The sequence below is a fragment of the Octopus bimaculoides genome, chromosome Z (genome assembly GCF_046866305.1).
Source record: "Octopus bimaculoides isolate indiv1 chromosome Z, ASM4686630v1, whole genome shotgun sequence".
Taxonomy (NCBI): Eukaryota; Metazoa; Mollusca; class Cephalopoda; order Octopoda; family Octopodidae; genus Octopus; species Octopus bimaculoides.
The window spans coordinates 9957944-9973620 of record NC_142944.1 but is presented as its reverse complement, the minus strand read 5'-3'; the positions used below and the strand labels follow the sequence as shown (position 1 = coordinate 9973620).

Here is a 15677-nt window from a genome sequence, read left to right as displayed (position 1 = left end):
GAAAAACATAGATATCAATAATAATTTAATTACGTTTTAATATTTGTATTTAGGAAGGAACAAGCTGGCAGAATCGTTAGCACACCAAACAAAATGCTTAGTGGCATTTTGTCCATCTTCACAGTCTGAGTTCAGATTCCACTAAGGTCAACCTTGCCTTTCATCTCTTTCAGGCTTGAAAAATAAGTACTAGTAGAGCATTGGGTCAATGTGATTGGCTTAATTCCTACCCCTGAAATTGTTGACCTTGGAACAAAATTTAAAATCAGTATTTGTAATTGGGAAAATTATGAATTAGATTTTGTAACAATAAATTTTTATTTGAAATAGAAAATTTCTATTTGTAAATCTCTCAATGAGAGACATTCAGTAACAGCACTCTAGAGTAAAGATTATTTGCCAACATAACACGGTGGTCCTGGTTTAGGACAAATGTTGCAGTTATTTAGTCCCAGGAGACAGCGTCTCCAGCTGGCTATACAACACACTATCTATGTCCTTATATTTTCAAACAAGGGGAAAATATAAGGACACATTTTTATTTATTTATTTACATATTATTATCGTTATTATTATTATTATTATTATTATTGAAGATGACAAGCCAACAGAATCATTAGCACAGAATCTAGCAATCGTGGTTTCAGTTCCTATATCAGGTGGTACATTTATATAATTGTGTACTTTAAGGCAGTTTTCCTTTGCCTAGTGGCTGTGCTGAATGGGGTAGTTTGGTGGACAATATTATTTGGTAGACGGAAACTGAAAGAAGCCCGTCGTATATATATATATATATATATATATATATATGTATGTATGTGTATATGTTTGTGTGTCTGTGTTTGTCCTTCCACCATCGCTTGGCAATTAATGGTGGTGTGTTTACATCCCTGTAACTTAGCAGTTCAGCAAAAGAGACTGATAGAATAAGTACTAGGCTTACAAAGAATAAGTCCTGGGGTCGATTTGCTCGACTAAAAGGCGGTGCTCCAGCATGGTCACAGTCAAATGACTGAAACAAGTAAAAGAGCAAAAGAGTTATCTCCGTATTGTTGTTGTTTCTCTTGTAAATCTTGGTGTAAACCCTCACCTTTTTATGTGTTGTATTTTGTCTTTCACTATCCGAGTATGGCCAATGCCAATACGCTTGGACTGGCTTCTGTTGCCAGTGACATGTAAAAAGCACAATCCAAACACGATCGATGCCAGGCCTGCCTGACTGGCTCCTGTGCCAGTGGCACATGAAAAGCACCCACTACACCTTCAGAGTGGTTGGCGTTAGGAAGGGCATCCACTTGTAGAAACGTGCCAGATCAGATTGGAGCCTGGTGCAGCCTTCTGACTTTCCAGACCTCAGTCAAACCGTCCAACCCACGTCAGCATGCAAAACAGACGTTAAATGATGATGATGATGATATAGTCCTCAATGTCTTGTGGCCAATAAAAGAAATTATCATCATCATCATTATTATTATTATTATTGTTGTTGTTGTTGTTGTTGTTGTTATTATTATTATTTTATTATTTTGTAACATTACATAAACATATCTCTCTGTCATGAGAATATGTCAGTGAACTTAGAAAGTTATTTAAAATGAAAATTGGGCTGGTATCATATATAAACTTTTTCTTTTCTTTTTTATTGTCAATGTATAAAATAAAAATGCATTTATATTTCTTCCATCATTCATATAAAACCAAAACTTGTTACATAAAAAAAAAAAAAAAATGGAAAAAAAAATATTTCCAGAAAAATCTTCTACACAATAGAAACAGTTATGATGTCTAAAATAACATTTTCAGACAAAAATGCATTATCAGATAGTATTTTTATGTATTTATTTTTCTTCCTTCCATACAGTTTCAGAATGATTTGTTCAGTTTTGGAGAAGATCAAGATAACAAAAAAAGATCGATAATGACAATACCTAAAACCCAGAAGAGATAACACACACACACAAACTAATGAAATTATTTTTAAGCATTACTAAATTTCTATTATAAATTGTTACACACAGATATGATAACAAATCTTTCATTTGTTAATATTTAACTCTTGAAATAAACTACCTTTGTTTCATTTAATTTTGAAAAAGAGTGAGGAATTTTTGCAAAACAACATTATCATTGTTACACTGGAATATAAATTAACATGAAATTTTGATGGAAGGTTTTAAATTAAATCATTTTAAAAGAAGGAATTTTTACCGTAGAAATACGACCATAAAACATGTAAATTAGGACAAGAAACAAGTTTTCATAAATAATCAATTTAGATCAGAAACAAAAATAAATAAACAACAGTGTATCAAACAAACAATTAAAAATAACAAAAAAAACAAACTTACCATCATACTTCATGTAGGAAACATTTAACCAAATAGGTACAAAACATTCTTACATGTTGTAATAAATATTGCTTATATATATATATATATATATATATATATGTGTGTGTGTGTGCGTGTGTATGTATAACTCCAGGTAATTCGAAAGCAAAATCTGGTGCTGAAATCCATCACCAGTTAATTTTGACCATGGAATTACAAAAGTTGACTGGTGATGGAATTGAACATGAGGTCTTGCCTTCGGATTACCAACAATTCAATGCCAATCACAAAAGCATTTGCTACTTTGTCATTTTTGTAACAGTAGAGAGCTTAAGAAGTATTTTGCCTGGATTACTAATTCCTTACTAATAAACTATATATATATATATATATATATATATATATATATATATATATATATATATATATATATATATATGTATATGTATATACAAGAAAAAGGAATAAGATGAAAAAAGAATATATATAAATCATAATAGCAAAAGTTGTGTAATCACCAATCATACTTTCTCACTCACTATATATATATATATATATATATATATACACACACAAGAAGTGAGATGGAGGTTGAAGATTGGGAGCAAATGACACATGATTGATCGGTTTGGAAACAAACGATCTACAATAGATGCGAAGCATTTGAAGTTCAAAGAATTGAACAATCTATCTTGAAACGAGCTCTTTGTAGACAGGACTTAGCTACAATCCCAGACACTTTTCTGCTTTAAAATATTTGTAAGGTCCATTTGTCAAGGTTTGTTTGTCAAGAGCAGGACTTGCCAGTCATATAAGATCTCATGACAGTATTTATTAATTGAAGAGATGGCCTTATTCTTTAAAGAAGTATCAATCACCATATATATATATATATATATATATATATATATATATGTACCTAGAACTAATTACTAGCCTGCTAGCCTTGGCTATGTCAAGATGGATTTTTATGTATTCTTCTTCCCACTTGGATTTTAAATGTTGCCACAATTACAATATGTCTATTCTACTGTAATTTTCTACATTTTTGTGCAGCTGAAGATTGCTCTACATATTGCATTTAATGTAATGCTCGCATTACTTAAATAAATGGAGTAGCATGAAACGTGCGTACTGCAGTCATTTTAAAATCTGTGTTGCTTATTTAGATTTATATATATATATATACACACAAGAAATGAGGTGAGAGAGTTGGTGTTTATTCCATTAGTTGACAGTTGTTTTGTGATCTAAATAAGTTACAAACTGACACTACATCATATGTCACACATATATAAACGAATATATATATAAATGTATAAATATTTACCCATAAATATAACTGTGCTGTAACATAATGAGCAAACTACACTTCAGAATATTTCATGGCAGGTTAAAACACCTGACTCTTCATATATATATACACGAAGAGTGTTTCTTACTATTAATTTGGACAGAACCGATAGAATTCTAATATTGCTTAGAAAATTCTTTGTTCATTTAATGTAAAAATAATTAGAGCAATATTAAGCCCTAAAGTTGATATGCAATGCATTCTCATAAAAAATTTCAACAGCAAAGAAAAGGAAAACAAAAAAAAACAAAGAAATCATATGGGTAAGAATATTTTCAAATAGACACAGATCTCTTACCATCATCCATAATTGCTGTTGTTATGTTTTTTCCAGTAAAACCTTTTGACCAAGCCATATTCACATTCAAATCAAGTCCTTCAATACCACCAGATTGACCATTATTTTTCTGAAAAGACAAAGAAAAAAAAAGAAATTATACTTATAATTTGGATGTTGCACCCCGAGACCATGCATATCATCCACCTCCTCCTCCTCCTCCTCATCATCATCATCATCACCATCATCACCATCACTATCACCATCACCCCTCCTCCACCTCCTCATCATGGGTTGGATGTTTTGACAAAGATCCAATGGATCCAAGAATTGAATTGTGTTCCTGTGTCTGCTTTGACAGGGTCTCTACAGCTGGATGCCCTTCCTAAGAGCAACCACTTTACAATGCGTACAAGCTGCTTTTTTAGGGTGGGGTGGGGGCCCTCCACAGCTAGTGATGTGCATGTGTGTGTGTGTGTGTGTGTGCATGCTTGCATGTGAGTGATTGTGCATGTATGTGTGAATTCTGGATTGTTAAATTCAAAATAAACATTGTTCTTAAGTGTAGGGACTTAAAGATGATTGTATTGTAAGGTTTATAGACGTTACAATTCTTAATCAGGGGCAGACAATCTAAACTAGCTTTGACGTCAAACAAAGCTCTAGACTCTCAGCAGGATGTCATACCCATACAGTAAAACAAATAAAATACTGTATTTATTCACGTATAAGTAGTAGTGTCTTATACTTGATTTTTAACTGGAAAAAGCTGAGTGTGACTTACACAAGGAGCAAAGCTGATATCAAGTTTGAATATGAGGGGGAAAGAATTATGAACCAAGATTTAATACTAAATAAAGCAAGGCAACTTAGACGTGAATGAAACTTATATATGGCATGGTTGTGTGGTAAGAAGCTTCCTACCCAACCACATTGTTCTGGGTTCAGTCCCACTGCATGATTCCTTGGGTAAGTGTCTTCTACTATAGCTTCAGACTGACCAAAGCCTTGTGAGTGGATTTGGTAGACGGATACGGAAAGATACCCATAGTATGTGTATATATATATATATATATATATATATATATATATATATATAAATATATATATGTATGTATGTATGTATGTATGTATAAGCACCCACTACACTCTTGGAGTGGTTGGCATTAGGAAGGGCATCCAGCTGAAGAAACTCTGCCAGTCAAATAGTCCAACCCATGCTAGCATGGAAAGCGGATGTTAAATGACGATGATGATGTATATATGTATATATTTACGTGCATGCCTTTGTGTTTGTCCCCCCACCATCACTTGACAACTGACGTTTGTGTATTTACATCCCCATAACTTAGTGGTTTGGCAAAAGAGACTGATAGGCTTACAAAGAATAAGTCTTGGGGTCAATTTCTTTAACTAAAAGGCAGTGCTCCAGCATTCAAACACATTCAAACAAATGAAACAACTAAAAGAATGAAAGAATGAGTAAATATGGTAATTACATTTACAAACACAAAACAAGAGAGAAATTTGACAGAAAATTAATGGAAGTCGAACTTGTTAGTTCCAATCGCGGAATAATGGATTTAACACTATGAAAGTTATGATAATCTTTTCTACTCTAAGCACAAGGCCCAAAATTTTTGAGGAGGGGGCCAGTCGATTAGATCAACCCCACTACACAACTGGTGCTTAATTTATTGACTCCGAAAGGATGAAAGGCAAAGTCGACCTCGGCGGAATTTGAACTCAGAACATAAAGACAGACGAAATACTGCTAAGCATTTTACCCGGTTTGCTAACGATTCTGCCAGCTCGCCGCCGTTATCTACAAATATTCTTTTCTACTCTAGGCACCAAAGTCCGAAATTTTTGGGGAGGGGCTAGTCGATTAGATCAACCCCAGTACGCAACTGGTACTTAATTTATCTATCCTGAAAGAATGAAAGCAGTCAACCTCGGCAGAATTTGAACTGAGAATATAAATCTGCCTTCAACTCAGTCACGTACCTGTATTTCGCTTATTTTTTGGGTGTCTTACTGCAATAAGGTTGCCTGTTGCCTATTCTTAGTAAATACTGATGGCATGCACCTGATACATGTACACACATTATGAAGCTTTTTCAGTTTCTGTCCACTAAATCAACTCACAAGTCTTTGATCATCTCAGGGCTATAGTGGAAGACACTTGCTCAAGGTACCATGCAATGGGACAAAACCCAGAACTATGGCAGCTGGGAAGCAAACTTTTTACCCCACTTCCACACATACCGAAAAATTACTGGAAAAGGTAAATTTACCTTGACATTTATTTTTCTTTCTCTGATTTATTGTTTACATTTAAGATCAATAACATTTTTAATAAATTAGAACATATATTTTTGTTCAAATATCTCATGTAATTTAACAAATGAAAAATTATCAGCAAATACCAATTCCCCTGCCATCACCACCATCTCTACCAGTTTGAATATTTTCAATATTTTTCTAAGAAGATTTATTAAAAGTTCCATGGAGACTCAGAAAAATAATTAATATTGGAAAAGAGAAAATGTTTTTTTTCTACTTTTACAATTATCATTTTGTTATTATGGAAAAAAGATACTGAAGAAATACAATGAAATGTTTTAAAGAACGGCATCTTAATCATGAGTTCAAACCCAATGCACATATATGCATACATAGATACTTTGCTGCACAGATGCTCAAATGTTTGTGCTGCACATTTGCTCACTTCATACATCAAATCAACATTAACCAGACAGATGCACAAGTGTGCAACACATCAGCTGTCAAAATGGTCACAGAGCAACAGGAAATGAAGTGTTTTGCTTAAGAACACAATGCACCACCCAGTCTGGGAATTGAAACCATTATCTCATCATTGTAAGTGCAACATCCTAACCACTAGGCTATGAATCTGCATATGTGATGCATGTGTGCATGTGTTTGTATATGTATATCCATAAATATATATGTGTGTGTGTATATGTATGTGTATATATATATATATATATATATATATATATATATATATATATATATATATATATATATATATATATATATATATATATATGAAATTTATAACAAAACAAAAGATAAAGACAGGTGTATGAACTACAAGCAAGTGTACTAGTTTGATGCTTGGGAAAAAATGTAAAACTCTATTACATTTCGAGCCTATGCTCTTCAACAGAAAGTAATGAGGAAATAATCAGAGAGAGAATGAAAAAAATGTGTAGAGTTCACGGTCCTTGCAAGGACTTGGAGACGTTGTCAGTGCAGGTGCCACTTAAAAGCATCCAGTCCACACTGTAAAGTGGTTGGTATTCAGTGGGGCAACCAGCTGTAAAAACCTTGCCAAAACTGACTCTTTCCTGTGCTTGTGTCACGTATAAGACACTAAGTCCACTCTGCTGAGTGGTTGGTGTTAGGAAGGGCATTCAGCTGTAAAAATCCTGCCAAAAGAGTCACAGAAGTCTGGTGCAGGCTTCTGTCTGGCCAGCTCTTGTCAAACCATTCCACCCAAGCCAGCATTGAAGGCAGATGTTAAGCAATGGTGATGAGATGATGATGTCACACAAGCACGATTTGAGATTATTTTAATCTATGATTTTGGCAAATTTTTCAATCTGATATATATTTTAGTAGATAAATATAAAAATATCCAGGCAGAGTAATCTTAGTTTATCTAAGCAGTACACTTAATCACTGATCACTGATCTTGGTTTATCTAAGCAGAACATTTAATCACTTGTAGCAAGACAGGAAAGATCTATTTTGACAAGCCTGTTACTATAGACTTCAATGGTTCCAGAGATACACTCTTTGTGGATAGAATCAAAAGGACCTACACAGATGTTAATACCCTGGAGCCACATACCCGTCACATACACACTGCTCCACACACATATACACCCCCTACACACACTGCCTCACAAACATTTCCTCTACCTTCACCAGGACACATTTTGACAACTTGTAGTGGTCGTCATGTTCATTGGCCTGAGAGGCTTTGTAAAACTATTTGTATATGAACTGACCCTTAGTGTCTGTTATTGTCTTATATTTTCTTTTTTACAGGCTTGTTTTCTTCTTAATGTAGTCATGCTGTTTTCTTTTTCCAGTGTTTGAACATCTGTTGACTTCTCATGTATGCAATGTATTTTTATTTTGCCATTATTTGGAATATTCTATTTTGTATATTTTCTTCCTTTGCTTTACATTTTTTTCTCCTTCCTCTTTTTTGCTTATATCAACTTCCAGTCTGCAGTGGGGTAGTGTAGTAAGACCAGAAAGATCTATTTTGTTTCTGTGGCATAGTTCAGTTGTGCTCTGGAAGATTCCATCCAATCAGAGCTGGAAGCATATGAATTAAATTGCAGTGATCTGCCTTAGCTGGGGGAATTCACTGCAGCACTGATGTTTGACAAGTCACATTTTCTGTGTCCACCACCAACTATACACAACTCATTTGATTAATATCAGCTTCCACTTTGCTTCATATAAACCTCAGTGTATATAGTCATACGATTTTTCCTGTCTCGCATACACATATACTTGGTTCCCATTCCTATGTAAGATTTATCCTTGTTACCACTTGCTAGCACTCATTACACTACTGAATAAATTTCAATGCTTTTGCTTTATAAACTTGCCTTCTGAAAATTCTTTATTCACACCTCTTTAAGGAATCACTGGAAATGGATTCTTTCTATGAACTGTCTTTAAAAAAATGCACACAGTGGGACTGAACCCGGAACCATGTGGTTGGTAAGCAAGCTTCTTACCAGACAGCTACGCCTACACCTGTATGTGTGTGTGTGTGTGTGTGTACATATTCTTTTATTTCTTTACTTGTTTTAGTCATTTGACTGTAGCCATGCTGGAGCACCACTTTAAAAGGTTCTTGTCAGAGAAATCGACCTCAGGACTTATTCTTTGTAAGCCTGGTACTTATTCTATCAGTCTTTTTTTGTTGAACTGCTAAGTTTCAGGGGCAAACACACCGCCTTCAGTTGTCAAGCAGTGTTGAGAGAACAAACACACATAAATACATACATATATATATATGTGTATGTATGTATACACGCATATATATACAATGGGGTTCTTTGAGTTTCTGTCAATCAAATCCACTCACAAGGCTTTGGTCAGCCTAAAGCTATAGTAGAAGGCATTTGCCCAAGATGCCACACAGCGAGACTGAACCTGAAACCATGAAGTTGGGAAGCAAACTTCTTACCAGACAGCTATGCCTATATATGTAAATGCATACACACACACACGCACACCCACTGAAATTTCAGTCTTGTATGATTGTTATGAAATTCATTGAACATTTGAACTTTTATTATTGTCCATTTCTGTTAAATGAATTAAATATTGGAATTTGCATAAACAATTATTTTTTTTAAAGCAAGTTTTTCTGAATTTTCTCTTGTACTTTAAATCTCTCCTAAACTTTTTCGCTTATTTCCCACTGAAAAACAAATATAATTGTTGAAACCGGTATTGTATTTTGATAAGAAATTCTTCAAAAAAAATTCAAAACTATCATTTCTTTTAAAACTCTGGTACATTTTCATCCGCCAAGAGGAAGTCTCCTATATTCTTTCCTGCATCTGAATAATCCTCTTTCCTTTCTCTTTCTCGATGCACACACACAGACACATACACACACACACACACACATATATGTATATATATATAAGATACATAAACACATGCACAATGGGCTTCTTTTAGTGTCCATCTACCAAAACTCATTACTCACAAGGCTTTGGTTAACCCAGAGCTATTGTAGAAGATACTTTCCCAAAATGCCATACAGTGAGACTGAACCCATATCTATATGCCTGGTAACTGAAGCTCTTAACCAGAGACATATCTGTCTATCTCTCTCTCTCATATATATATATATATATATATATATATATATATATATATATATATATATATATATATATTTGTTGTGCCTCGGGAGAGTCATTTTCTTTTAGTGCATTATTATTTAACACACTCAACGGTAAAATTTCCACTCATCGAAAAATAACACAGCTCGGATAATGGACAGAGTCAAGGAATACTGAAAAGGTTGCAAGACACAACAACAATTTTAGGCAAAATAAATATGTAAATGAGTGTGTTAAATTATAAGGCACTAAAAGAGAATGACTGTCCCCAGACACAAAAAAATATGCTTCAGCTTATGAACTCTCATAAAGAATCTTGCAAACCAAATCCCAAAACAAAATATATATATATATATATATATATATATATATAAATATATATATGGTGTGTGTGTGTGTCTGTGTGTGTGTGTGTGTGTGTGTGTGTGTGTGTGTGTGCACGTGTGTAAATCATTTCAGGCACTTGTGGCAAGGCTTATAAAGAGGGACAGGATGACCATTCAAGATCAGAATAAGAGAATACTGGTAAGCTTTGAACAGAGATAAATCAACAATGTCAGGAAAAACAGAACATTTATGGCATGATAAATGGAAACTATGTGTCACTAGAGGATGAATTTTCCATTATAGACAAAGAATCACAGCAGCACCAATGGATTTGAGAATGAGATAGAGTAGTAATATATATATATATATATATATATATATATATACATACATACACCAATAGAGAACTCTTTCAGTAAATCTACCAGTGATTCCTGACCATTGTGAAAGTCATGTCACTAGAGGATAAATTTTCTATTATAGATAAAGAACCACAAAGAAAACCTATGGAATATAAAAGAGAAAATAACAAATAGTGCTAACCAAAAATCCATGCAGCAAACTTAGCACTGAGTTCCAAGTATTATGACTATCATTACAGAAAATGACTGTCAATATCATTTGAATAAATTTATATTTTTGCTACATGTCTGTGACATTATGAATCAACACACAGTTTATTGTAGCATCAAGAACTGCTGTCATGTTGTATTTGCTAAGCGTTTGTAATAGATAAAGCACATTTTAATGTGAATGAATTGGAGCATTGTGGAGAGAAGTGTCTTTCCCAAGCATGCAATTCACTGCTCAGCCTTGAAATTGAACTCATCTAAACTGACTCTCTCCCTAATTAGTTGGGCTATGACCCTCTCCGTGACCTTCATTACCTGATCTAAAAGCTTGATACCTCTGTAATTATTTGTATCTAAAGCGTCACCTTTACCTTTGTAGCAGTTGACTATGGTGCTGCTACACCAGTCATTGGGTATGACTCCTTTGTGTATCACCTGGTTCATAATACGGGTGACTAGGCTATAGCTGACACTGCCAGATATTTTGAGCATCTCTGCAGGGATTCCTGAAGGGCCAGGGGCTTTTTCTGTCTTCGTACTCTTAATTACTTTATCTACCATGGTACTATCAATTAGGATAGCTGGTCCCTCTGTTGGATCGACATGCGACAGACTCTCTTCCTCCCATGGTTTTGAGCTCAATAGCCTTTTTTCGTCATAGTCGTTGTCATAATTTAATATCCATTTTCCATACTGATAATTTCATCAACAAGAAATTTTCCTTATTTTCTTTTCATAAATTTTATTTCTGACTAGTTAAAAAAAAATCAAAATCTTTTTTATTCTTTCATCTTTTACTTGTTTCAGTCACTGGACTGTGGCCAAGTTGGAACACTGGCTTGAAGGGGTTTCAGTCAAACAAATTGGTACAAATGCTCATTTTTTAAAACCTGGTACTTATTCTTACTATAACCAGCCATCTTTTTTTTTTATCTAATGTATACTTCATTTTTTAAAGTAGCAGTGTCTTATTTGAGGGAGATTTTCTTGCTAATTTTAGCATGTTGATTGACCCTAGAGGAACCTTTGTTGTGTTTAATATGTTGATATGTGTAAATAGGAAGATTTATGAATATAAGTAGGATAGTAACTTCATTTTTGTATCTGGTTTGTAAGATTCTTTATGTGAATTTGTGTGTTGAAACAAATTTTGTTGTGTCTAGGGAGAGTCATTACACCAATATAATTAACACATGTACTAGTTCAATTCAACTCCTTTATTATTAGTCAATTGGTTAACCCTTTCATTAAACTATTTCTGTTGAGATGTTCCATGTTTCTTTCAATTAATTTTAAATATAACAAAGAATTTTGTAAAATAACTCAGTTATCATTAAGCTAGTTATTAGGAACATAAATTGTGACTAAGGTTTGGTGGAAGATTTTAATTTAAAACTTATGAAAACAGATAGACATATACATAGAGAAAGATAAATAGAGAGACAGATAGGTAGACAGACAGTCAGACAGATAGACAAACAGACAGATAGATAGATACATAGATAGATAGATAGACAGATAGAGAAACCAACAGACAGAAAGACCGATAGAGAGACAGACAGGTAGACAGACAAACAGACGGACGGAGAAATAGTAAGAGAAATAGAGAGAAAAAGAAGAGAACCAATCTTATACAGGACTGATAATTAATATATTGATCTGAAAAGGAGAAAAAAATGTGAAATGTTGAAATCAGTAGATTTGAACTTGGAACAGAAACAATTAGAATAAATACTAGAAGGTCTTCTGTCTAATGACCTAATAATGATTCTACCGAAATGCTGCCTTTCTGAAAATAAACTAAACAGATATTGCAACAGATGTTGAAGTCTTCCCTTAGAATTTTTGTCTAAGATATTATTGATTTTATGAATGAAACAGTTCTGAGAACAAAAATCATGATTGCACAGTTAAAGAAGCCTACAAATGGTGGTTATTATGGAAAAGGGGGTGAGTGGAGAAGAAAAAAATGGAACTCTTGCTTCAAGCGCTTTTGTCTGAAGTGCTGATTTGATTGACAGACTGAAGAGGAGTTCATGAAATCAATAACAGATTGTCATTTTATTGTTTTGTCTTCTTTTTCCTTTATTGTTCGAAAATAAGAAGTTGTTGGTTTAAGTATCTCTAAACTTAAGCGTCTGCATGCTGTTGCTCTCATTCTTTATATCAATCATAACCATTCCCTCATTCTGTCTAACAAATTCTACCATTTTATAAGACAGTAGTATATGATATGAAGGTGTGTGGCTTAGTGGTTAGGGTATTCAGCTCATGATTGCAAGATCAAGAGTTCAATTCTCAGTAGTGAATTTTGAATGTATATTTATATTCACTTCTCACACTTCCTGATTATTATGGTTTATATACGTCTCATAAAATGATTTCATCAATCCAATCTCCTGGATTTTAGCTGCATAGATCTCGGAATTACACATTTCTGTACTGGGTTATTATGTGGACTGGTAGCCGAGTCTGTTAGCGGAGCTTTCTCTAATAGCCACATAATTCTCAGAATCCATGTCTTATACTATTCATATATATGTATATATATGTGTGTGTATGTATGTATATATATATATATATATATATATATATATATATATATATATATATATGTATGTATGTATGTATGTATGTGTATATATCTATGTATATATGTATAATGTACTCTTCCATAATGGTAAGATCAACAAAAGAAGTACGCCATCTGGTGACATGTACATACACATATATACATACATATACACACACACACACACACATATATATATATATATATATATATATATATATATATATACATACATACATATATATAAACACACACATACACATATATACATATATATATATATATATATATATATATATATATGCACATATAGACATATATGCATACTCATATGTACATATATATATATATACACATATATATAAACAGATATACATGCATACATGCACATGCATATATATATATATATATATATATATACACACACACACCTACACACATATTTACATATAAATAATGTGTGTGTGTGTGTGTGAGAGAGAGAGTGAGATAGGAGGGAAAGAGAGAGAGAGAGAGTGTTGATACTTGTCACTGTTTGTGTAAAGCAATGCTGGTTTTGACAATCTTTACTGACATGATGACAAGTCGCTCTGTGCTTTTGAAGACATGTATAATATCAAAAAAAAAAATGCCTTATTAAAAAAAACTGGTAAGGTTTGGAAAATCTTTCCATAAAATCAATTCTAGGCCAAGTCATCTCAATGTGCAAAAAAACAGAAAGAAGAGTGAACATCAACATCATCACTATCATCATCATCACTATCATCATCATCAATATCATTTTAATGTCCACTTTTCTATGCTTGCATGGGTTGGAAGGTATTTGTTGAGGCAGATTTTCTACAGGTGGATGCCCTTCCTGTCACCAACCTCACATTTTTTCAAGCATAGTCATATTTCTCCTTAGCCAGACATGTTCTCATGTTCTCTCAGAATATTGGTAATAAATGGCATTGCTTCTATAACATTGGCATTCATTTACAACTATCACATAATATCTAGACCATGTGACACAAAAACAAACACATACACATATACACATATATATACAAATGGCTTCTTTCAGTTTCCTCTCGGCCAAATCTACTCCCAAAGCTTCTCTTAACACAGGGCTCTGATAAAAGACACTTGCCCAAGGTGCTACACAGTGGAACTGAACCCCAAATCATGTATTTCAGAAACAAATTTCTTACCACATGATATAAAACCACATTCACATATATATCACTCTATGTGTGTAGTTAGTCTGATACACTGTATAACTAAATAGGTAAAAAGGTAAAGACCCCCTTTGGTCATGAACAACCATGGGATTGCACCTAGAAAGTTACTCTCCAAGGCACAAGTCCTGACAAGGTTTTCCATGGAAGACCAGCAGTCGGTCATGCATACCAGCCTCCCCTCTCCTTGCCATTGATGTTATCCAAGGGAAAGACAAAGGAGCCGATACAGATTGGCCCTTGTGATGTCGCAATTCATTTCTACAGCTGAGTGAACTGGAGCAATGTGAAATAAAGTGTCTTGCTCAAGAACACAACACACAGCCCAATCTGGAAACTGAACTCACTACCTCATGATTGTGAGCCTGATGCTCTAACCACTGAGCCATGCATCTTCACATATTCATTTATTCTTTTACTTGTTTCAGTCATTTAACTGTAGCCATGCTGGAGCACCTCCTTTAGTGGAACAAATCAACCCCAGGGTATATTCTTTGTAAACCTAGTACTTATTCTATTGTTCCCTTTTGCCAGACTGCTATGTCAGTTGTCAAGCAATGGTGGAGGGACAAAGACAGACTCACAAATACATACATATATATATAGCCTGTCATATATGTATTCATACACGATGTGGTTGGGAAGCAAGCTTCTCACTTCACACCCACTCCTGCTACAATAGCAATATATATCTAAATGTAATGGTAATGAGGAAGAGGAGGAGAAAACCCTCTTCGGTCATGAATGATCGTGGGATTGCACCTAGAAAGTTACCCTCCAAGGCACAAGATGGGCAAGGTTGTTTGTGGAAGACCAGCAGTCACCCATGCATACCAGCCTCCCCTCTCCATGCCACCAGTGTTATCCAAGGGTAAGGCAAAGGCCAATACGGCTTGGCACATGTGACGTCGCAACTCATTTCTACAGCTGAGTGAACTGGAGCAACGTGAAATAAAGTGTCTTGCTCAAGAACACAACATGCAGCCCGGTCCAGAAATCAAGCTCACAACCTCATGATCATAAGCTCAATGCTCTAACCACTGAGCCATGTGCCTTCACATAATACTAATATATATAATATATATATTTATATATATAATATATATATAT

The 15677-nt window shown here is 34.1% G+C and overlaps 1 protein-coding gene across 2 annotated transcripts in view; it reads right to left on the bottom strand.

The window, feature by feature from the left end:
* LOC106876825 (neuroendocrine convertase 2) overlaps nt 1-15677 on the bottom strand; it is a 172389-nt gene that overhangs the window by 55857 nt on the left and 100855 nt on the right. For both annotated transcript variants that reach the window (XM_089365493.1, XM_089365492.1), the window contains exon 4: nt 3983-4091. In XM_089365493.1, the coding sequence (XP_089221619.1) occupies nt 3983-4091 (109 nt within the window). The remainder of the gene's footprint in view (nt 1-3982; nt 4092-15677) is intronic.